Source organism: Lithobates pipiens, unplaced genomic scaffold (assembly GCF_037356315.1).
Source record: "Lithobates pipiens isolate NorthernLeopardFrog02 unplaced genomic scaffold, aLitPip1_a1.2 Scaffold_18, whole genome shotgun sequence".
In the NCBI taxonomy this organism is placed as follows: Eukaryota; Metazoa; Chordata; class Amphibia; order Anura; family Ranidae; genus Lithobates; species Lithobates pipiens.
Genome location: NW_027507758.1, coordinates 78874470 through 78898342, shown reverse-complemented (window position 1 = coordinate 78898342; position 23873 = coordinate 78874470). Strand labels below are relative to the sequence as shown.

Here is a 23873-nt window from a genome sequence, read left to right as displayed (position 1 = left end):
CGTTAACAAACCATGAGCTTAATGCAGAACTTCTCCAGCTCGTGTTAAACAAGTGCAGATCTGTCGGGGGGGCGGGGGGGACAAAAACTCAGCCGGCAAATGTTTATCAACAGCAATAAAGAGAAACCATGTATCTCTCGGTTCTTTTAGAACAAAGAAATGAACTTCTATCTGTAAATGAGGTCAGCTGAACCACTTAAAGACTTAGGACCAGTTCACACCATAGAAATGCTTTCCAGATGCTTTTCTGCATGCGCATTTTTGGTGTAGTCCAGTGCATTTCCCCCCCCTCTGTGTTTTCTTAATCTTAAATAAAAACGTGTTCTGGTGTGTTTAGATGCATTCCAGTGTGTTTTTTTTTTATGCTTTTTACAGCGTCCCAGTACAGTCCAGTGCAGGAAAAATGCACCAAGTTCTACTTCTTTTTTTTTTTTGGAACTGGAAAGCACTGGTGTGAACTATGCCATTGAAAACATATATTTTTCTATGCGTTTTTGATTCAGAAAAAAGTGCACTGGAGTGCATGTGGTGTGAACTGGCCCTAAACCCTTTTCTGGTACTTGTTGCTTACACATTAAAATCAGTATTTTATTTTTTGCTAGGAAATTACTTAGAACCCAACATAATAAATAAAATAAAAAAATGCAAAAGATTATATATATATATATATATGTATATGTGTGTGTGTGTGTGTGTGTGTGTGTGTGTGTGTGTGTGTGTGTGTGTGTGTGTGTGTGTGTTTATATATAATATAAATTTCTTGATTCTCATATTATTGAGAACCATGCAGCTCTAGCTTTTAGGCTCTCATGCGCACTAGAAGCTAAAAAAGCGTTTTTGTGCCGTTCTGTCAAATAGTGCATCCCTGTTGGATACATGCGCAGATCATCGGAGGCATTATCCGACAATCTGCAAAGGGAGAATGTATTCGTCAGATTCTGCCTGCCTCTTTGCTCATGCGTGAGAATTGACCGATCACGTGAAGGGTGGATTTGGGTGTGTTGCAGGACTGTGGCCCACCCTGCAACATACCCAAATGCACCTGTCATGTGATCGGTCAATCCTCCCACATGAGCAGAGAGGCAGACAGAATCTGACGAATACATTCTCCCTTCGCAGATTGTCGGATAATGCCTCAGACAATCTGCGCATTCGCAGGGAGTGACGTTGCGTACTGCGCATGCGCAAATTCCGTCAGGCATTATCTGACACGATGCAGTTTTCGCTAGAATGTAGGTTTTTAGGAGCGTTGCCATTTATTGGAGTTTCCTGTAACACTGGTAACACACGTGGCAATTTGCTTGAAGCTCTACCCCCAAAAAAGTGCAGGAGCTTCTTTGGGGCACATAGGGCAGCCCATTCAAGTGAATAGGCTGCCTTATGCTTGTTGCGCAAAAAAGCACGAAAAAAAAAATGCATTCACGTGTCGCCTAGATGTGAATGCAGCCTAATACAGTGGGCTGGCTCTTGTGAGGAGTATGCAAATATCGAAATGCCTTGATGGGTGGATTTCAGTCTGGAGCAGAAGGCGTTTCTAAGCACTCTGGATTTACATACAAAACACTTTACCATAAGCCTACCTGTAGGTGAAGCTAAACCAGTTTATTACCACTTTAATATTCTCCTCCCCACCCTGTGATTGGGCAGTGAAAGGAGAAGTAGCCGACCATTGAACTAGTCTCCCTCTCACATTCTGCGCTCTTCTCCTGTCAGCTTGCACTACAGCACAAGGCCGGCCCGCTTGTGCCGCCCCCCCCATTCCACAGGCTAAGCCCTGCAGTTTAGTGTCTAAACCGCTGGCAACAACATGAGTACACCCCTAAGTGAAATTGTCCAAATTGGGCCCAAAGTGTCAATTTTTTGTGACCACCGTTATTTTCCAGCACTGCCTTAATCCTCTTGGGCATGGAGCTCACCAGAGCTCCACAGGTTGCCACTGGAGTCCTCTTCCTATCCTCCACGATGACATCACAGAGCTGGTGGATTATGGAGACCTTGCTCTCCTTCACCTTATGTTTTGAGGATGCCCCAGAGAAGCTCAATAGGGTTCAGGTCTGGAGACATGCTTGGCCAGTCCATCACCTTTACCCTCAGCTTCTTTAGCAAGGCAGTGGTCATCTTGGAGGTGTGTTTGGGGTCGTTGTGTTGGAATACTGCCCTGTGGCCCAGTCTCCGAAGGGAGAGGATCATGCTTTGCTTCAGTAAATCACAGTGCATGATGGCATTCATGGTTCCCTCAATGAACTGTAGCTCCCCAGTGCTGGCAGCACTCATGCAGCCCCAGACCATGACACTCCCACCACAATACTTGACTGTAGGCAAGACACACTTGTCTTTGTACACCTCACCTGGTTACCGCCACACACGCTTGACACGGTCTGAACCAAATAAGTTTATCTTGGTCTCATCACACCACAGGACTTTCTTGTGCATCATCTTTAGAAGAGGCTTCCCTCTGGAATGACAGCCATGCAGACTGATTTGATGCAGTGTGTGGCGTATGGTCTGAGCACTGACAGGCTGACCCCTTCAACCTCTGCAGCAATGCTGGCAGCACTCATACATCTATTTCCCAAAGACAACCTCTGGATATGACGCTGAGCACACGCACTCAACTTCTTTGGTCGACCATGGCGAGGCCTGTTCTGAGTGAAACCTGTCCTGTTAAACCGCTGTTTGATCTTGGCCACCGTACTCCAGTTCAGTTTCAGGGTCTTGGCAATCTTCTTATAGCCTAGGCCAGTGATGGCGAACCTTGGCACCCCAGATGTTTTGGAACTACATTTCCCATGATGCTCAACTACACTGCAGAGTGCATGAGCATCATGGGAAATGTAGTTCCAAAACATCTGGGGTGCCAAGGTTCACCATCACTGGCCTAGGCCATCTTTATGTAGAGCAACAATTCTTTTTTTTTTTCCAGATCCTCAGAATTCTTTGCCATGAGGTGCCATGTTGAACTTCCAGTGACCGGTGGGAGAGCGATGACACCAAATGTAACACACCTGCTCCCCATTCATACCTAAGACCTTGTAATACTAAAGAGTCGCATGACACCGGGGAGGGAAAATGGCTAATTTGCTTCCAATTTGGACATTTTCACTTAGGGGGTGTACTCACTTTTGTTGCCAGCAGTTTAGACATTAATGTCAGTGTTGAGTTATTTTGAGGGGACAGCAAATTTACACTTTACAAGCTGTACACTCACTACTTTACATTGTAGCAAAGTGTCATTTCTTCAGTGTTGTCACATGAAAAGATAGAATTAAATATTTAGAAAAATGTGAGGAGTGTACTCACTTTTGTGAGTTACTGTGTATATAGAAAAATATAGGTGTGTGTGTATATGTGTGTGTATATGTGTATATATATATATATATATATATATATAGTACGCACTATTATATATAATGTACGCACTATTATATATAATGTACGCACTATTATATTGCATAGTATAATTTATCAGTTGTAGCTTTCATCTAGAGTTCAGTGCATGAACTTTATAATAGAATGCTTTGCATGGCTTCATCCACTGTTCTAATATGTGAAATAATCCTCTTATTTTTGGGATATATGATGGAAGGAGACATGTGAATACCTTCTGTTTTTAGGAAGGCTTACTGTGCAATGCACTGATTGGATTCCTTTAGTCCCTTCTCACCATAACCCATGTAGTTGAATGAAGGGTGGAAAGCGATCCAGGCCTTGGTCGTGCTCAGGGCCATCAGTTGGAGCCTCTGTGATGTATACAGGGAGATGTGTGGGATGACTGGGAAGTTCAGTGGTGTGTAGCGTGTACGGATGATAGATGTACAGCGCTGTTTGTTCTGTGTGCGGAGCTCAGAAGAATGGCTCTTTGTCCTCCTGCATCAGCCACTGGCAGGACAAGGACCAGCGCTCAGCGGGCACATTTCCCATTATTCATTGGGAGAACGTGAGAACTGCCTGGCAGAGCCGCTTCCCTTTCAGCCTTTATGTCATTGTGCCAAAAGTAGATTGAGTTTAGGAATAACGTGCCGGTTACCCAGGTCTCCTGCCTCGTTGTATTCATATTCTCCAGCTTATTTATAACCTTCGTTCTTTTTATGGGCCGTAGCAATTTTAAAGCAGAACTCCTACTTTGAATTAAACATTTTGCTTACTGTGACGCAATGGACACTTTTCGATGAAACGAGTCAGTAATTCTTTTATGAATATCTTGAAAACCATTTTGTTCTAGACATTAATTAAAGCTACCTCCAGGCAAATGACACAATACACAGATGAGATTATATATATATATATATATATATATATATATATATATATATATATATATTATGTATATATAATATATACTCTTTTACCTGCCAAAGGATTTTTATTTCTGTCCAGTTCCTATATTTTTTTTAATAGTATCACACAGTACAGCTATGTCTGGCAAGGTAGGAGACTTGATTTTTTATTTTTTCTCTGCTGCTGTTCAGTAAGGCAGGCCATACACTGTTTGAATCACTTGAGATTCGATCCGTTTATGATGGAACAACTTTGGTACAACCAGCATGCTGGGTTTTACCTGCAATTATCGCTAGCAGCTGCTAGCAACAATCACTGTCTTTTCCCGGCGGGGAGGACAGTGACCTGGCAGGGGGGGACTCCTGCATCAACAGTCTGTGTTGATGGAGGAATCGAACAAATTTCTTTCCTGCAGCCTATGGTTGCAGGAAAGAAATTTGCTCCGTGTATGGCCTGCTAACACTTTGCAGGTCTTGTCCCTCCCCTAGCCTGAACTGGGCAGTAAAAGGAGGAGCAGCTGACTGATTGGATCATCTCTCTGTCACTCTGCTCTCTCCTTACACATGAGAACTGCAGCACAACAGATTAAATATATTTTCTCTGAAATATCCTGTTTTTCTTAGCACTTATCGCATACCTGTTCAAAATGTAACCGCAATCCTAATTTCGCATTTCAGAACGTCCTGTAGCAGACAATGAACGGATGTACGATGTTCTGCAGAAGTATGGGATGCAGTGGAATGAAGCCCGGTTCTTTCTGCGCCATGAGCGTCCGCCATCTAGAGGGTCAGGTAGGTTCAACTCCTTAGTTGATATATCTGAACTCCTTGGATAGAGGTCACCTGTCAAAGCCTTACTTAATTTTGTTGAGAAAATGTCAGGTCTCCTTATATGATCTATGTACATTGCAAGGATTTTAGGGAACTGTTTGAGATTATTAACCTTTATTGTTTGTTTTAAGCTGGCCATAGATGGATTGAAATTTTGGCTGGTTCAGCAGTGACCAGAATTTTGATCTATGTATGGCTGTTCCTACTCATCAGAAATCCATCTAATGGATTTAATGATATCAATCTAATGACCAACTTCTGTTGAATTGGAATGTGTAAAAATGTTTATCAGCAGCTGCAGCCACTGATTAGTGTATTCTAACAGCAGAAGAGTCCTATCAGAATAGAGTTGCGCAGCAGAGAGGACTTCTCCATTGACCTTTCTTGTGTAGATGGGGGACTCTGTTCTTCACACCCCCCCCCCCCCTTTTTTTTTTCCTTTGCCGCAATCAGCCAATTGGTTGATTGAATGAAAAAAAAGCCAATCTATTGCCTGCTTTAAAACAATCACTGTTTGTTTCACCATGTCCATTCATAGACTGATTCCTGAATGGACAGATCGCCAGTGGTTCTAAAGCCTTAGGTTGGGTTCACACTATTGCATACATTTTTTAATAACAAACATGTTATACTTACCTGCTCTGTGCAGTGTATTTGCACAGGGCAGCCTGGATCCTCCTCTTTTCAGGTCCCTATTTGCTGCTCCTGGCATCCCCCTCCTGTTGAGTGCCCGCACAGCAAGCAGCATGCTATGGGGGCACCCGAGCTGAGCTACCGCTCTGCATGTCCATTCAGACATGGAGCTGCGGTTCAGCCCTGTCCCCTCTCTCCTGATTGGCTCCCGCTGCTGTCAGTCGGTTAGCCAATGGCACCACTGCTGTTTCTCAGACAATCAGGAGGTTGAGTCCCGGGTGGCCGAGGGACTCATGGACATCGCTGGATAGAGAAGGGCTCAGGTAAGTATTGGGGGGAGGGGGGGCTGCTGTACACAGAAGATTTTTCATCTTAATGCATTCAGATAAAAAAAGCCTTCTGCCTTTACAACCCCTTTTTAAGGTTTTTGCATTCTGCAAATCAAGGTGAAAATTCTGTGCTGCAGCTGCCCCCCAGACCCCCCCCCTTTTTCTTTTTTCTTACCTGAGCCCATCCGATCCAGTGATTTACATGAGCGCAGTGGCTCATGCCGCTGTCTCTCTCCTCATAGGACAGATTGATGGCAGCGGGGGGTGATTGGCTCCTGCTGCCATCCGTCAAATCTGGTGACATGGGAACCGGGGGTGGGGCCAAGTCCCACTGTCTGTGTCAATGGATGCAGCAGCGGGACTCGGGAACTAACACACAGGTGCCCTAAGGCAAAGCCCTTGAAGAGGAGCCAGGAGCACCGGCAGGGGATCCTAGAAGAGAATCGGGGCTGCTCTGTGCAAAACCATTGCACAGAACAGGTAAGTATAGCCATGTTTGTAAGAAAACCAAACTAAGCTTTATAACCACTTTCATAATGACAACTTGATGAAATCTCAGTGCTCTAATGAAGAAAAATGCAGTGTCAGCATCCCTTTTGTAGGCTAGCTTTAGGGAGTGTCTTACCAAAAATGCAGGCGAGTACTGTACTGTCCATGGTACTTTAAAAAAACAAACAATGTGCACTGTTTCAGGACAAGGTTTTAGGGTCTAGCCTCTCCTCCTTGGCCCCTGAAAGCTTGTCCTCAAAATGTAATGGTTAGTGAAAATAATAGAATATCATGGACAGCACTGAACTGTGTTGTTGCAGGGGCATTTATATGTCTACAGTAGCCAAAAATGAAACGCCTACTGCAAGGGATGCCTAAAATTTTTACTTGTATGTTAGTGCAGCATTGTGAGAATACGTGTAAATCATTTCAAATAGTTTTGGTTCTGGTTTGTGTTGTAATTATAGGTGTTGGCAAGGAAGAGTATTTCTGGATTGGGAAGGAAGTATTTGCAGATATCTGTAGTTCTTATATAGTATGTAACACAAGACTCTGGGTCCATTCTCCCCATATAGGAGCAATGATTTGTGCTGTGTTTTGGGCACTGCAGTGAAACACTTAATGTTAGATGTTGAGATATGGGAAGCACAGCCTTGCCCCATTTAGTTCTGTAGTTTATAAATTGAACAAAGCCGCCTGTCAGCACTAAGAAGTTTTTCCAGGCAATCAGTGAGTGTGAAACCATCCTCAGACGTGTGAATGTAGTGATGCCGGATGCAGGAAGAGCAGAGTCTTCAGGAAGTTGTGCTAGAACCTGGTGGGAACTACAGAGAACTCGGATAAGCCCCCATTCGCATTGACTGCGGCTTTAAAATCGTGCGATTTCATGCACAGATGTCTATCCAAGTTGCACCCGAAATCGCCGATTACCGGTTGTGTTGACCTCACATGATCAGCTGTCATTGGCAGACAGCTGATCACGTGGTAATGGGTTGGGATCGACCCCTTACTCCAATCTGTGATCCAGCGAGTCTCATAGACTCGCTGTTCACAGAGCTCGCCGCGCGCGCCCTTCAGGGGGCACGCAGGCCGCTCGTGCAGGGGATGACATCAATAGACTTAGTCCTGGCAATGCAGGTCTGCGCTGTAGCCGTCATTCAGCTATAGCGTGTATCTCAAGAGGTTAAACCTTTGAAATTTAGTACAGATGTGGTTGCTGGAAAAACTTGGTCTCTTGCGGTTTAGTTTCACTTGTTGCCTGGAATTGCTCTTTAAGAGATTTTTGTTAGCTTGACAATAGGTAATCCACTAAAAAGGTTCAGTTTTAGGCCTCATTCACACTTTGCATAGTGGGAACTAGGCTTCCCACTTGTGCTTTTGTGTGGGCAATTTTCTTGCGATTCCGCCTCTCACACCACTCACTTCAGTGGGCTGCCCTGTGGTAGTTCCCCCCCCCCCCCCCCCATACAAAGCTCCTGCTTTTTTTGGGCAACAAGCGTCACGTGAATTTTTAAAGGAGTGTTTTGCCACATTTTGCAGCTTAATTCTGTTGTGCAAAATTGCACCTCTTTTGGGGTGCCATTTAGAATGAATGACCCCCCAAAGGTGCATCATGCATTTTGCGCAATTGCCACAAGCTTTGGAATCATTGGCAGAATCACAGCGATTTTCAAATTGTAGCAAAACGCTTGTGGCTCAAAGTGCATTAGCTCAACATGAGCGTTTTACAAGCTTTTTATTGCATGTTTTCAGCAGCTCCTCCCCCTACGGCTTTCTATTAGCTAAAATAAAAACTATTAAATCTTGAATACACACGTAAGGCTGCGTTTACACTGTGCGGCGCACAGCAGGGGGTCCGGTGCATCCCCGTTCACCATTTCAGGTCCAAATTAGAACCTGAAATGGAACCACTCCGGAGATGTGTGTCTCCATTGAGAGGCGGTCACGCTCTCCTGCCATATGAATTTGATGCAGGAAAATCCGCATCCAATTCCCATAAGTGTGAACCCAGCCCCTAATGCTTGTACTATGCCAGCAAAACTCTCAAATAAAAATGCCTGAAACTTTCTCTGCTCAAGTGTGAATGGGGCCTAAAACCTGGAATCTGATTGGTTACTATGCAGAGCTGCTCCAGTTTTAGTAAATCTTTCTTCATTATTATCGCCATTCCCCGCATCATCATATACCCATCATCCTCTTATCCCTCGCATTCCTGTGTCTCTGGAAATGCAATTCTCTTTGGACTGAATTGTAGATCACGTATTATCACGATATTGAGATGATTTGTTTGGTTATGGACTATGCCTAGCACCTCTTCTCTGCCTCCTTTTTGATTTCACGTGTTTATTTTTTCAGTTTGTACATAAACATCTGGATCTCAATGAGCCGCGCAGGCACGTTTATGCAGCTGTACATATGAACTGAAGCTGAGGATTGTGTTTTTCTAACAAATGACAGTGAAAAAATTCATCCGAGGATAATGCCTGTTAATACTCTTGGAAAATTAACCCTTGAAATACACACATTGGGATATGCCTACTTGTCCAGGCCTTTCATATTTCATCTAGGGCAGGGATATGCAATTAGCGGACCTCCATCATGCCTCTGCCTCTGGGTGTCATGCTTGTGGCTGTCAGTTTTGCTATGCCTCATAAGACTTGTAGTTCTGCAACAGCTGGAGGTTTGCTAATTGCATATCCTTGATCTAGGGTGTAGTTTGCTGGTAATGGCTGCTTAGCTTGACTGTTTGGATTTCTCTGCTGGCAAACTTGTGCGGGTGCATTGTCTGTCTACATTGCCGTTGCTACAGTGCCACCAGCAGTGAGTCCAGAGAGATGAAAATTAAGTGGTCCGGCTGTGCCCCAAGCTAAAGGTTCATTGCGTGGATTTTGTCTTGTATCTCCTGGAGTTCATTAGCAGCTTTTCTGCTTTTACCTGCCTGGAGCCACTCTATATAGGAAACCTGCTATGGGTGAAAAAAGTGAGCCATCCAACAACGCTGCTTTGCAAGAGTTCATGCTACTTGTATTTATGGTACCAGACTTCATAAAGTGGCTGATCAGTTCACCAGAAAGAACTTCCTTCAGGCCTTATGCCAGGCTGATACCACTGGTTCCTGCTGACATTTTTATGGATGTGTTTATCCTTTCTTCTTTTTTTTTTTTTTTTTTTTTTTTTTATGCAGTTAATGCACAGAGAACAAGTGATCCCAACTTAAAACGGAATGGTGTGAAGGGCCCTGCTGACAGACCGATAATGGAAAATGGGGTAAGTGTGATGCATCACATGGCTGAAATATATACACGCATTTACATATTGTATACATAGTATATGTGTGTATGTGTGTGTGTGTGTGTGTGTGTGTGTGTGTGTGTGTATATATATATATATATATATATATATATATATATATATATATATATATATATATATATATATATATATATATATATATATATATATATATTATATATTATATATTATATTATATTATATTATATTTTTTTCAATCCCACTGCTTTTGACAAAATGTAGACGGCGTGAAGTATGTGAATAGGATAGCCCTAAATTAAAGGCAACATTTAAAAAAAATATTCTTTTTTTTAGATGTTGATAGAACGGTGAGTGCGACAGACAGATATTAAATCCCTGCCCTCCTTACCAACTCGTGACAAAAGGACTGACCAATCTCACGCTGCACTGTCACTTGTGTAACAATGCTACTGTCAGATGCACCTGGCACAAAGATTTCTCAGCTTGTGGGACCCAATCTAGGTGCCAGCAGCCTGAGATTGAGAGTCACTGGGTTAAATTAATGAAGCAATTAACCATTTAAGCTACCACCACCCCATTTTGACAGAGGAGGAGGGAACTCATAATTTTAGCAATACCAACTATGGTTTTAGAATAAACATCTGTAACACACAGTCACCACAGACAAATGTGTTCAGAGGATTTGTACTATACAATAGCACTCTTCAAGAGCAGGGATTCATTTAGTTTGCATTAAAAGCCTTAAAGTGTAACTAAAGGCAAAACCTTTTAAGTGTGTTTTGTTTTTTTAAGTTTTGGCTAGGGTGGAGAGGGATTAGACCCCTTGTCATTTTTTTAGCCGTCTGTGCCCCGTTAAGCAAATTCACCCTGTGTTTGTCCTTTTTTACCATTATCATTGAAAGTAAAAGAAAAGCCCAAACTTTGGGTTGTCCCCAGAAACTTAATAGAGGGGAGATCTTCCAATGGAGACGCTAGTTCAGGTGATCTGAGAATCCCCAAGGAATTCCATTAATTTTCAGGGATTTCCTCTAACTTCCTGTTTGGCTATGGTACAAGAAGTGAAGAAAAATCTCCGCAATTGGACACAGATGGCGAAACTTCCCCCCCCAAAAAAAGTCCCTTCCTTGCTCTATCCAAAATGGGGGGGGGGGGGGGGGGGTAAATGGGCCTATAGTTCTACTTTAATTATGGAAAAAGTAAAATTGGTGCAAATAAAATATTTACAGAAAAAGGGTGTTACAAAGAAATAGAGATTTAACAAAGCAACAAAAAATAAAATAAGTTATATAGGAAGAATACTTGCAGAGTCCAGTTGATGAATGTTCCTTGTTTGATGGCAAATATGGACGCATTCCACTTTTCTTCACATCAAGGGTGGGTGTTTACAGACCATCTGACCAATTATCTGGTCTAAGGAGTGGTTGCTGGGATGTCACTACGTTTATGGCCACGTCCGATTAGTTTTCTAGAAGTAATCAGATCTCTGAATACAGTTTGTTAACCAACAGATTATTGTCCAGCATGCTATTCGCTTCGAAATGAATATAAATATGACAGATGGCAGATGCCCAGTACGCATGACCATTACAGTGAGGGATTAGGGTTATTTACTCTCTAATTGTCCTAAACATAAATGTCACCAGGCTTTAAATCTTCCCAATTGACTGTCCTTTACATTGGAAAAGATAGCCTTTCATCTTTTTTTTTTGTTTTTGTTTAATGTGTTCATGTACTTTGTGTGACTTATGATGAATATGGGTATCTGTTAATAGGTGAATGGTCCCAGAATGGACATGACCCTAGCGGAACTTCAGGAGATGGCAGCTCGACAGCAGCAGCAGATAGAAGCCCAGCAGCTGATGCTGGCTACAAAGGTATATCCATTGGAGCAATTTAGTGGAAACAATTGGTTATGACGTAGACAAGGATGTGTACAGCAATCTAACGCACTACAAAACTGAGTAGAGCAGGTTAAAGTGTTATGTGCAGTACATATAACCCAATGAAATGTAAGCTTACATCAGTAAGATCAGCAAAGCCTGGTACACACTAGAAGTTTTTCTTTTCCACCCAGTGGGCGGAACAAAAAAGATTCCCGGACTAACAAAAGCGAGTTTCTGTCTGAATCGTGTCGGGTTTCCCGCTCCTGTGTGAATCCAGGCTGAAGTCACTATGACAAGCCTGGATTCACAAAGAAACCACATGTGATTTGGACAGGAATCGCACCACATTCCTGTTCAGACCGCATTTGATTCTTTGCAAAGCGATTTGAGTCAATTAATTTTGTATGGTCTCTAATTGCACTCGAAGGTCGAAGGTCGGCCGGCTTTAAAGTGATGTTAGTTGATTGGGTGCTGGGGACTATTGCACGTTGCATTTCTGCGCTTCCTCTTTATTGAGTAAGCCTGAAATTACTCATTTTGAAACAAACAAAACATTCATATTCCATGATACAGTAGCTATATTTAAAGGAAATAATTTGTTTGAATGTTTTTTTCTTTTGTAAAGGGACTTGCCAGTTTTGGCAGACAACTTTATTTGTAATTGCTGCATTATTCCCTCTGCTGGCTCAACTAATATTGAAATGTGAAATATACAAAAAACTATACTTAGATTGCAAGAGGAGACTGCAGATGTTTGGGGTTAAGGTTACCATCATTTGACATGAACTCTGTGGCTTCCTATAGGAACAGCGGCTAAAATATCTGAAACAGCAGGACCAGCGTCAGCAGCAGGCCAGCGAACAAGAGAAGCTGAAACGCTTGAGGGAGATCGCTGAGAACCAAGAGGCCAAGCTGAAGAAAGTGCGAGCCCTGAAGGGCCATGTGGAACAGAAGAGGCTTAGCAATGGCAGATTAAGTGAGGCCCCAACGTCTGTGTTTATTTTGTTTTGTTTTTTTTCTTCAGAAAATGTATCACATAGATGTGTTAATGTTTGATTTCCTCTTCTTACTCATCAGTGGAGGAGATCGAGCAAATGAATAACGTGTTCCAGCAGAAGCAGAAGGAGCTGATGGTAGCTGTGGCTAAAGTGGAGGAGCTAAATAGACAGCTGGAGATGCTAAAGAACGGGCGCATCGAGGGTTACCATGACAATCAGTCTGCAGTCGCTGAACTTGACCGGCTATACAAAGAGCTGCAGGTAAGTTAATTGACTGAATGATTTGCCCTAAAGGATCGGCACCCTTTTGGTATATTTATCTTCAGTCTCTCCTAGCGGGCTAATCTTTTTGCTCATAGCATAAGTAAACCATGGTGATCTTCATTATAATCTTCCCAGCAAACTAGTGTATTCCCCACCCAGGTATATACTCTGTGGATTCCATTCCTTTCCATGGAAGGTCAGCCAGTCCAGGCTCTGGACTGATCCTGACTTTGTCAGGATCCACCCAGATGCCTGGACCAGCAGCTGGCTCAGCTTCTGTGCCGCTGAGAGCCTGACCCAGCCACTCCCACCCCTCCACAGCCCAGTGCTCCAGTGAGCACTGGAGGGGCAGAGCAGAGAGGTGGTGATTGATGGTCACTAGATCCCTGCTCAATAAAGACGGAGAACTGAGCAATGATTGATCGTTGTTCACTAAGTGCTGTTGATTGGTAGTTCATTGATTCTTCCTATCAGTGTAAAACTGCTTACCCATATGATGTATGGGCAGACTTGCACTGACAGTCTGCAGGAGACTTGCATGGCACCAGCAATCTGCTGATCGCTGGTGCCATGCATTCCAGGCTCCAAAAAAAACAAATGGGTAAATGCACATTTTTTTAACCTGCAAAAATATGTGCATTCATTTATTTTTATAGGTGACCTTATCCTTTTTTAAGGTTGTAACAGGGAGGAGGAGGTAGATTAGAAAAGGACTCGTAGAGAAAACAGATGTTTTGGAGGGATGTGCTTTGCATCCCTACAACACACTGTACATCAAAGACCAGACTCTCAGCTTGAAGGTCGGGTCGGGTTTTTTATTTTATTTTTCTATGGAAAGAGGGAGCTATTAAAACAGCAGTTTGTGGTAGATGGCATGTATCAGAAATATAAAATTGCTTGCATTAGTTTTATAGACTGACAATGTTATATCAAAAATGACAGTTCTGGTTGACCAAATTGGAGCCGCCTCTTGAAAAAAGCCTGTTCCCTGGCTGTGCCTGGCCTCCAGTTTTTTTCAGAGACTGGAACAGGTATGCTTGTGAAGTCAGAGGAAAGCACTCCTGATCTGCAAACCTGTCCCATGAAAGTCAAAAGCAATTAAAAAGCCTTTGGTTCAGCTTGACGGCCAGGCAACTAGCATTTTCATGCAAGTAGTTCACCATTGGCAGCCTGCATATTGTCAGTACAGGCTTTCTTTAAAACCTTTGTTTACTTTTAACATGTGCCCATCGGCATAGATATAGGTGTGCTGACTGTTGAGGTAGCTTTCCCTTTAGCTGTAAAAGGCTTTCCTTCCGTTTTTGTCAATGGCTGTGGATTAGCATGCAGAGCTTTGCCTGCTCTGTCTTTTAGAGTCCGCTGTCTTAAGGGTCTCTTGTGTGCCTTCATTCAGTTGAGGAACAAGCTGAACCAGGAGCAGAATGCCAAGCTGCAGCAGCAGAGAGAGAGCCTGAACAAGCGAAATTCGGAGGTGACCGCAATGGACAAACGCGTCAACGAGCTCCGAGATCGTCTCTGGAAGAAGAAGGTGGCCCTGCAGCAAAAGGAGAATGTACCAGTAAGTGACTTCCTGAACACAGAACAATCGAGTTCCGTGGGTAGAAAATAGCTAACCCTTGTTCTGCCAAACACACTAGACCTTGGGACTAAAGCCAAAATGCACTTCTAAGCAGGAAGAACAGGATGTGCATGCCTCAAGGAAAAATGGATGCCCCCATAATACGTACATAATTACAAATGCTATTCCTATTCCGTAACAAGATGATGATGATTTAATATTTTTAATCCCACTGGTAAATTCGTATACTTTAAATTAAGCTATTCAAATTAAATTCTATCCAAAAGTATAAATGACCCTTTTTAAAGAGATCCTGAAAACTGCTGCAGATATAAAGCAATCACCTAGAGAGATGTACATATCTGTAGCAGTCTCCCGTACCCTCCTATTACATAGAACTGAAAACCGTTTTGACAAAGCACCAACACTTTTAGGGGTAGCTTTCCGCCATCCTTAACCCATATGCATCCCTCTTGGGCCCATCGTTTTGATGATCTGTCTCACTAGTCAGTTGGAATATGTGTTAGACAGGAAGGAGCAGGCAAGATTTGGCACATGTAAAAGCCAGGTGTTTATGCATCTGCAGGCACCTCTAGGTACCTGTGCTTTTATAACTGCACCAGATTTTTATATAATTATGACATATTATTCAATCTCCATAGTTCCTGTTATTGTGTATTGTATACAGCTAGGAATAATGGGGTTTGATCCCTGTATATGCGTACCTGGGGCAAATAGCCCTCTGCAACCCTGGCAGCTATAGAGTAGTAGATTCAAGAGGGTTTCCGTTGAGGACAGACCACATGCTGCCAGTACTCACCTCTGTCTGTGTCATCTGTGCACAATGCTGCACAGTTGCAAAGGGCATATATATATAGATGGAAAGAAACCTTTATTTTTATTTTTTTCTAAAAATGTTTTCAAAAATGTCTTGGCTTTTGTATCTTTAAAATGGTCTGTGCCTGCCAAACCTTGCCTGACGAGGGGTAGCTGTATATTCAGAACAATCAATGATCGCCAAGGGGTTGTCATAGTGGAAGACTCTGAAATGAGGCTGTTAAGCCCCGTACACACGAGCGGACTTTTCAACATCCAAAGTCTGACGGAATGATTCCGTCAGACTATTCGATCGTGTGTGGGCTGCAACGGACTTTTGATTCGCAAAAGTCTGACAGACTTTAGAAAATGGAACATGCTTCAAATTTTTCCGACGGAACTCCGCCGGACCCAGTTCCTACCGAAAAATTCGCTCGTGTGTATGCTATTCCGACGGACTAAAACCGTCGCTAGGGCAGCTATTGGCTACTGGCTATGAACTTCCTTATTCGAGTCCAGTCGTACGTCATCACGTTCGAATCCGTCGGAGTTTGGTGTGATTGTGTGTGGCCAAGTCCGCTCATTCGAAAAGTCCGTCAGAACTTTGTCGGAACTCCGGCGGAACTCCTTCGGAAGTCTGTCGGACATAAGTCCGCTCGTGTGTACGGGGCTTTATGGTCACTTGGTTGTCTGTACTACCAAAAACCAAATCTTCCACCATGATTGCATAGATCTTGCATTGTGTGTGGTGCAGAGTAATGTCAGCACCACTGAGAATATTCCCACACATTTTCACTGCAGGTCAGTAGGGCTAATGGTGACTTGTTCACACTCTTCACCCAGATTACAAAGATCACAGCTGTTCCTAAAAGTAGGTTATTGCATCCCACTCCATGGAACATTTATAATATGGCTTATTATAGAAGGGATTGCACTCTGCTTTTTTGTTCAGCTAAGAGGATCAAACCGGAATATCTTGTACATGACACACCAGCCTGCTGACTCCTACCATTTGCATATTAATGATGAAAGGTCTACAATCTGCTGAGCTATCATTAGTTTCAAATGGATCATTTCACATCAGAACATTGAGCCGCTGAAGCCCATTACCTCAATATTGTGTAATTACCTTCTAAGATGGTATTTATTGCAGTAAAATTTACTTATCCCTCTCGTCTTTATAGTTTGTTTTCAGACTTTTGTTTTTGATGGGATTCAAAATAATTTTGGTCGTTTCTGTTTTTAGCTTGATCTAGTGAAATGAAGGGAAGGTAACGATTTCCTTTTTGCCCCAAAAGTGAAGGATTTTGAATTTTTGTTGTACCCCTTGTTCTAATTGGGAATTGCTACCTTTTCAGCCAAGTCCCAACTTGTGTACATTAACATTCCCCCTTGACCCTATTTTATAGCAGTATAAGGGGGGAAGGGGAGTGAACGTTATAGTGATGTAATGGTGCTGAATGAAGGCTCAGGCTTATTTTATGTTTTAAGAGTGAGAGGGGTTAGATATCCTGTCTGGTTTTTACAGATGCATGTGTCCATGTATGGAGGGATGATTTCACTTGCTGTCCTGCCCATTCAGTGGAAAGGAACAGGTTTACCTTAAGCCCCCCATATATCCCCAATATTTATGTACATTTCCTTCTTTACCACCTACCCCCCCTATGCATTCCTTGCCAGGAATGCATAGAGGGTAGGTGGTAAAGAAGGAAAAGAAATACATGATACCTCTGGAGGCGCATGTGACATAACTCTGCTGTTACACAAAGTCCATAGATCACTGCACCCCCCCTCCCCCTGAAAGGTGCCAAATGTGACACCGGAGGGAGGGTTCTGAAAAGCGGAGGTTCAATTTTTGTGTGAACCTCCGCTTTAATGTTACACAAATTGATCCTTTTTTAGTATCATCTAACGTTATTGGATTCTCCCTGGAATGATCATCTATAGACTTTTTCAGTGCTGCACTTTATTTCTTTCTGAGCATTTATTTCAAGTGTAAAATCCGGAAACCTAAAGTTTTTGCTACTGCTCTTGGCGGTGTACAGTAACTATTAGTTCACTATAATCCCATTTTAGTGCTTTCTTTATGGAGTACCTGTACTTTTTTTTTTTTTTTTTTTTTTTTTTTGCTGCTGCTTCCTGCAATCGTTGTATTTTGCTGTGTGCTTGTTTTGTGTTGAAAAGCTTTGCCGCCTCTCTTTGATTTAGATTTCATCTGATGGGAATCTGCCTCAGCAGGTAGCGCCTACCGGCAGCAGAGTGGCGGCTGTCGGCCCTTACATTCAGTCTGCCACCATGCCACGTATGCCGTCCAGACCTGAGCTGCTGGTTAAACCTGCCTACTCGGAGGGACCCACTCCCACACAAGTCCCGGATGTGACACTGAAGTCCCAAACTCTTCCCAACATGAAGACTGCTCAGGGCAAGGCGCAATCTGGTAACTTATCCAACAGTTAAATTTTACTCCTTCCCTTAAACTGTTTACGTTGTGTACGGTGGTAACAGATGTGACAATTAAATGCAGGGGGAGACACTTCTTGCCATAGAAAAAAAAAGTTCCTAAAACCACATATACAAAGGGTTACCTGCATTTCTAAAAATGCACAGCATGTTGTCCAGGGGTTTATCCAGTTTCCACTCACTAGATACCAGTAAAAAAAAAAATTTTGTTTTGGTTTTAGACGGGATTTTTTTTATTTATTTTTTGCGGTCTATAAATATTGGGGGGGGGGGGGGGGGGGGACTTGCTTCACTTCCTGTCAGGGCAGGAAGTAATAGTATTTCCAATAGGGATCCAGACAAACGCATTTTAATAGATTGAAGACATTAATACTATTGCTGTTTTGTGTTTCCAGTTTGTTGTATATGCATCAAAGGAGCAAGTATACTGAATAGAGATGTGACTGAAACGTTCTCTTCCCAACAATGTACCTGTATGTCACTGCCTGCTTCCAGGTTAGGGAATGCGCATGCGGGCCCCTTCCCCGCCGTCGCTCGCTGTGACTGTACACAGCTGGAGTCTGTCGAAAAGTCCCAGCCAATGATTCTTGGCTGGGACCGGCTGTGTTTAATCGCAACCCAGAACTGTCTTGACAATCAACATGGGTCTCCCTGTACTGAGGCAAAGATCTCTCTGTTTCTAGGGACAAGAAACACATTTAGTAAAAATTGGCACACATTTAACCCCTTGATTGCCCTAGATCTTAACCCTTTCCCAGCCAGTGTCATTAGTACAGTGACGGTGTACAATATTAGCACTGATCACTGTATTGGTGTCACTGGTGATGTCAGTGGCAGTTAGTCAGTCCCCCCCCACTGTCAGATGGCAGTCCCATTTTTATAAGTCGTTGATCACCGCCATTAACCACTTGCTGACCAGCTGCCGCAGGTATATTGCGGCAGGTTGGCTTGGCTGTGCGAATCGCCTTAGGTGTACATCAGTTTGTGGTTCTGTGGGCGCAGGTGCGCCCATTGGTCAGCGAGGAAGCTAATCACCGGGTCCAGCGGACTCTATGTCCTCCGGCTGCCTGTGATTGTTCCCCACAGAGACAGAATGGGGATCTGCCATAGTAAATAAGGCAGATCTCTGTTCTGTCAATGGATGACACAGAGATCCTGTCTTTCTGCTATGCAGGAAGATGAATCTGTGTGTTGTCCCAGGCGGCCCATCCCCCCCCACACAGAAACACACCGAGGGAACACATTTAACCCCTTGCTTGTGTATAAATATGTAGCAGGATACATATTGGCCAAAATTTATGAAGAAATTCGATTTAAAAAAAAATGCATTGGGTATGTTTTATAGCAGAAAGTAGAAAAAAAATAAAAAATTTATATATATATATATATATATATATATATATATATATATATATATATATATATATATATATATATATATATATATATATATAGAATTTGTTATTTTTTTTTCAAAATTGAATTTTTTTGTTTATAGCGGAAAAAATAAAAACCAGAGGTGATCAAATTCCACAAAAAGCTCCATTTGTGGGGGAAAAGGGAAATACATTTTATTTGGGTACAGTGTCTGACGACCGGCCACTTGTCAGTTAAAATAACGCAGTGCTGTATAGCAAAATATGGACTGGTCAGGAAGTGGGTAAATCCTTCTGGGGCTAAAGTGGTTTTTAGTAGTGTAAAAAACGAATTAATAATAAAAAAAAATAAAGGTTTTGGAGTGTGTCTATGGGAATGTTTTACCCTTCTTACAAAAGCACATTTGTGGGGTCAGGCACTGATGTTGGAGAGAAGGCCTGGCTCTGTCTCCACTGTAATTCGGAGAGTCCTGACCTCAACCCGATAGAACACCTTTGGGGTGAATTAGAGCTGAGACTGTGAGCCAGGCCTTCTCATCCAACATCGGTGCCTGACCTCACGAATGAGCTTCTGGAAGAATGGTCAAACATTCCTATAGACACACTCCTAGACCTGTGGACAGCCTTCCCAGAAGAAGTTGAAGCTGTTATAGGTGCAAAGGATGGGCCAACTCAATATTGAACCCTACAGACTAAGACTGGGATGCCGTTAAAGTTCATGTGCGTGCAAAGGCAGGCGTCCCAATACTTTTGGTAATATAGCATATATTCTAGTTTGCCAACACTGTAACTTTCACGCAAACCACTCAATATACACTTATTGGGGAATTTTATTTATTTTTTTTTTTTTAACTAGACTTGTAGCAGAATACATTTTGTCGAAAATTTTTAAAAAGAAATTTGATTGATTTATTTATTTTTTTGGTTACATGTTAAAGCCAAAAGTAAAAAATTATAATTTTTTTTTGTTTGTTCTAAATTATTGTTCTTTTTATATAATAAAAAAAAATAAACCCAGTGGCGATCAAATGTCGCCAAAAGAGAGCTCTATTTTGAGTGAAAAAAAAATATACGTTTTGTTTGGGGACAGCGTTGCATGAACGTGCAGTTACTAGTTAAAGTAGTGCAGTGCTAAATGGCAAAACATTGCCTGATCAGTAAAGGGTAAAACCTTCCAGAGCTGAAGTACGGTAGTTTAAAGCTGAACTCCAGCTTTACCCTCTCCTGTACTGAAATAGCTTGCTCCGATAATCACTGCACACTTATGCCCTGTACACACGGCCGGACTTTTCAACAGCAAAGGTCCGACGGAACGAATCCATCGGACAATTCAACCGTGTGTGGGCTTCATTGGACCTTTGCTGTCGAAAAATCAGGCGGACTTTAGATGTAGAACATGTTTCAAATCTTTCCGACGCACTCGAGTCCAGTCGAAAAATCCGTTCATCTGTATGCTAGTCCGATGGACAAAAACCAACGCTAGGGCAGCTATTGGCTACTGGCTATGAACTTCCTTATTCTAGTCCGGTCGTACGCCATGATGTTCAAATCCATCGGACTTTGGTGTGATTGTGTGGCCAAGTCCATTCATTCAGAAAGTCCATCAGAACTCTGCTGAAAGTCAGTCGGGAAGACAGTTGGACCTAGTCTGCCAGAAAGTCCGGTTGTGTGTACACGGCATTGGGTGCATTGGAAGCTGCAGCAAGCCAGATCCATTCTGGAAGATGTCCAGCATCAAGCCCACTGCTTGCATTGGATCTGAGGGCTCATGAAAGGAGTACTGAGGCTGTTCTTTTCAGGCAGGTATGTACAGCACCCTGCTAGTCCCTCCAGCCAGCCATGATTTGCCTGCATTGCCACTAAAACCCAGCGATGACATCATTGGATCTAAAATTGGGTATGAAATAAAAACGGGTCTTTATTAAAAAAAAAAAAGGAAATGGAAGCCCAACTCCAGAGAATATTTATTATATTTATTTAAAGCTGAAGTTTGTTTATATTTGACTTCCTATCGTGCCTTTTTATTTATTTATTTTTATTTATTTATTTATTTATTTTTTTAGTAAAAAGGCACGATAGGAAGTCAAATGTAAACAAATTAAACTTCAGCTTTAAATAAATATAATAAACATTCTCTGGAGTTGGGCTTCCATTTCTTTTTTTTCTTTTTTTTTCATTCTATATAATTAATTTACTTCTAACAGACAGATGCATGTCATTGGTCATTGTTTCCCTAAAGCAACAAAGGGTATACTGTAGGTTGTTCAGCTCCAATATAAACCCTGGCTATTTTATAAAATCTAACATTAGTATTTTGTCTATTTCTTGTGCTGTCTCATCCTTGAGCATTTTATATTTCCTCTGGTCCAATTGATTCTATTAAAGCAATGGAGTTTCCAGGCCTCAGATGTCATTAGAATGTGATGTGGGGATGAGCTGGGAATAATGAGTATCTTGTGCAGCCACAGAACACTGTGCATTGTGTGTGAAGTTTGTTTCTATTCTCCAGGCACCGGGGTCCACAGCATCAAATCCCAGCAGGCTGGCACTGATTGGAGCACTGTTAATGGTGAGGGTCAAAGCACAGCGAAAGGATCTGTGACTACCAGTGGAAAGGGTGAGTGAGATCTGTAAGAACGGGAATATTTCATGAATGCAGAAGAGCATTGCAAAATGTCTTATCTTCATTTATATCCTCCTACGTTATCTCTGTACTGAATCTTTTCTGTGTTACTGTGAATAGCTGTCATTCATCCCATCTTCATCCTGTTACATAATTGTATTGTGGTCAGTTTAGTGTAGTGCTGCCTGGGATAGTGTAATAAGAAGATAGAAAAGCCTTTAGGCGACTAAGCTTGGTTAAAACTATTTTCTCACTTTACAGCTACAGACGCAGACCCCTCAGCACGGGACAAGGATAAGAAGACCAGACCTAATTCTATGTTTGATTCTGTTCAGCCTCCTCCCGGGCCCCCCAACTTTGGCACTTTAAGAAAAAATCAGAGTAGTGAAGATCTGCTGAGAGATGTTCAGGTACTTCTTCACATGCTTTAAACTTTAACTGTACACGTATGTAAAGGAAAAACTATACAATGAAAATGGGCAGGCTCTCTTTACACCACACTCCTTTAAAAAAAAAAATAAATAACCTGAACCATAGGCTTAAATGCTTTGAATCGCTGATTTTAAACAAGTATGCAGATGGGAAGTTTCCATGGCCACCCCCCCCCCTCCCTTCTCCCCACTCACCACTGGCACCCCTGAATTTCTCACTCTGTACATAGCGCATCCCTGAACTTCACACATAACGCACTCCTGGTATTTATGGCCCCTTTAAAAACCCTCGAAAATATGGCAACGCCTACCATTTTATGCAGATCGGCGGAGGGGGCATGGTTGAATTCCTGCACCTATTCTCTAAGGGGAAAAAAAGCCCTGGATAAATTTATATAATCTTACAGATATAAACGACCCTTTGAGGGCAACCATAATGCTTTGGCTCAGAAGGAAATTGAGTTTGACACCCCTGTTTTAAAGTATAAATGTACGTGTGTGTGTGTGTGTGTGTGTAGTAATATATATATATATATATATATATATATATATATATTTATTACACACACACACACACACACGTACATTTATACTTTAAAACAGGGGTGTCAAACTCAATTTCCTTCTGAGCCAAAGTAGCATTATGGTTGCCCTCAAAGGGTCGTTTATATCTGTAAGACTATATAAATTTATTCAGGGCCTTTTTTATATATATTTATTACACACAAACACACACCCTGCTGACTGTAATGATGTCCATTATTTCGAGTTTTCTGTATGCGATTTTGAATGCATTTAGAAGCTAAATTAAAGAAGTCCAGCCTAAGCTTGTTTAGCTGGGCTTCTCCTATGGGTCACAGGAGTGCAATTTGTTTTGCACTCCTGTGACTGATTGTCAGCAGAGAGCGGACTTCATACCATTCTCCGCTGGAATCACTGATGCCCATCTCAGCCTCTCAGCGAGCTGCTAAGATGGTGAGATGGCCGCTCCCCGCCCCTCCACAGGCTGCAGCTTTCTGCTTGGGAAGCTGAGAGAACCAAGCCATCGGCAGAGGTGACGGGGAACAGATTCTGCATCCACCTAGTTAAATTTGATTAGGGGGGGAAAAAAAAACACCCTTTACTTCTCTTTTAAAGTCTACAATACTTCTGCTCCAATGGTCTGATGCTCATTAGGGCCCTCACCAGTATCTTCTCCTGGGTTTCTTCCATGTTTTCGTCTTCGTCTGTTGTGATTGGCTGGTGCGTTATGATGTAACTCCTTGCATGTGCAGTACTTCATTTATCTGGCACATAGGCACAATGCTGGTAATGTAAACTGAGCTGCACTGTGCATGTACATTAATAAAGACTGTGAGCAGGCAGGTAAGTTAAGAGCCTGTCTGCATTTTTTTAAATGTAGCCCTATGTCCAGAAGAACAGCAGCTGTTGGTGTGTGTGTGTGTGTGTGTGTGTGTGTGTGTGTGTGTGTGTGTGTGTGTGTGTGTGTGTGTGTGTGTGTGTGTGTGTGTGTGTGTGTGTGGGGGGGGGGGGGGGGGGGGGTGTGTGTGTGTGTGTGGGGGGGGGGGGGGGGGGGTGTGTGTGTGGGGGGGGGGGGGGGTGTGGTTGCAGAAGTCCATTGCTTTACTGAAT

The 23873-nt window shown here is 42.6% G+C and overlaps 1 protein-coding gene across 3 annotated transcripts in view; it reads left to right on the top strand.

Moving 5' to 3' along the window:
• Positions 1-23873, top strand: part of TP53BP2 (tumor protein p53 binding protein 2) — a 99990-nt gene that overhangs the window by 49147 nt on the left and 26970 nt on the right. For 2 of the 3 annotated variants that reach the window (XM_077485817.1, XM_077485818.1), the window contains exons 4-12: positions 4956-5069; positions 9744-9826; positions 11605-11706; positions 12520-12691; positions 12793-12974; positions 14371-14535; positions 17560-17788; positions 21697-21804; positions 22072-22220. In XM_077485817.1, the coding sequence (XP_077341943.1) occupies positions 4956-5069; positions 9744-9826; positions 11605-11706; positions 12520-12691; positions 12793-12974; positions 14371-14535; positions 17560-17788; positions 21697-21804; positions 22072-22220 (1304 nt within the window). The remainder of the gene's footprint in view (positions 1-4955; positions 5070-9743; positions 9827-11604; positions 11707-12519; positions 12692-12792; positions 12975-14370; positions 14536-17559; positions 17789-21696; positions 21805-22071; positions 22221-23873) is intronic. The other variant, XM_077485819.1, reaches the window with a different exon arrangement.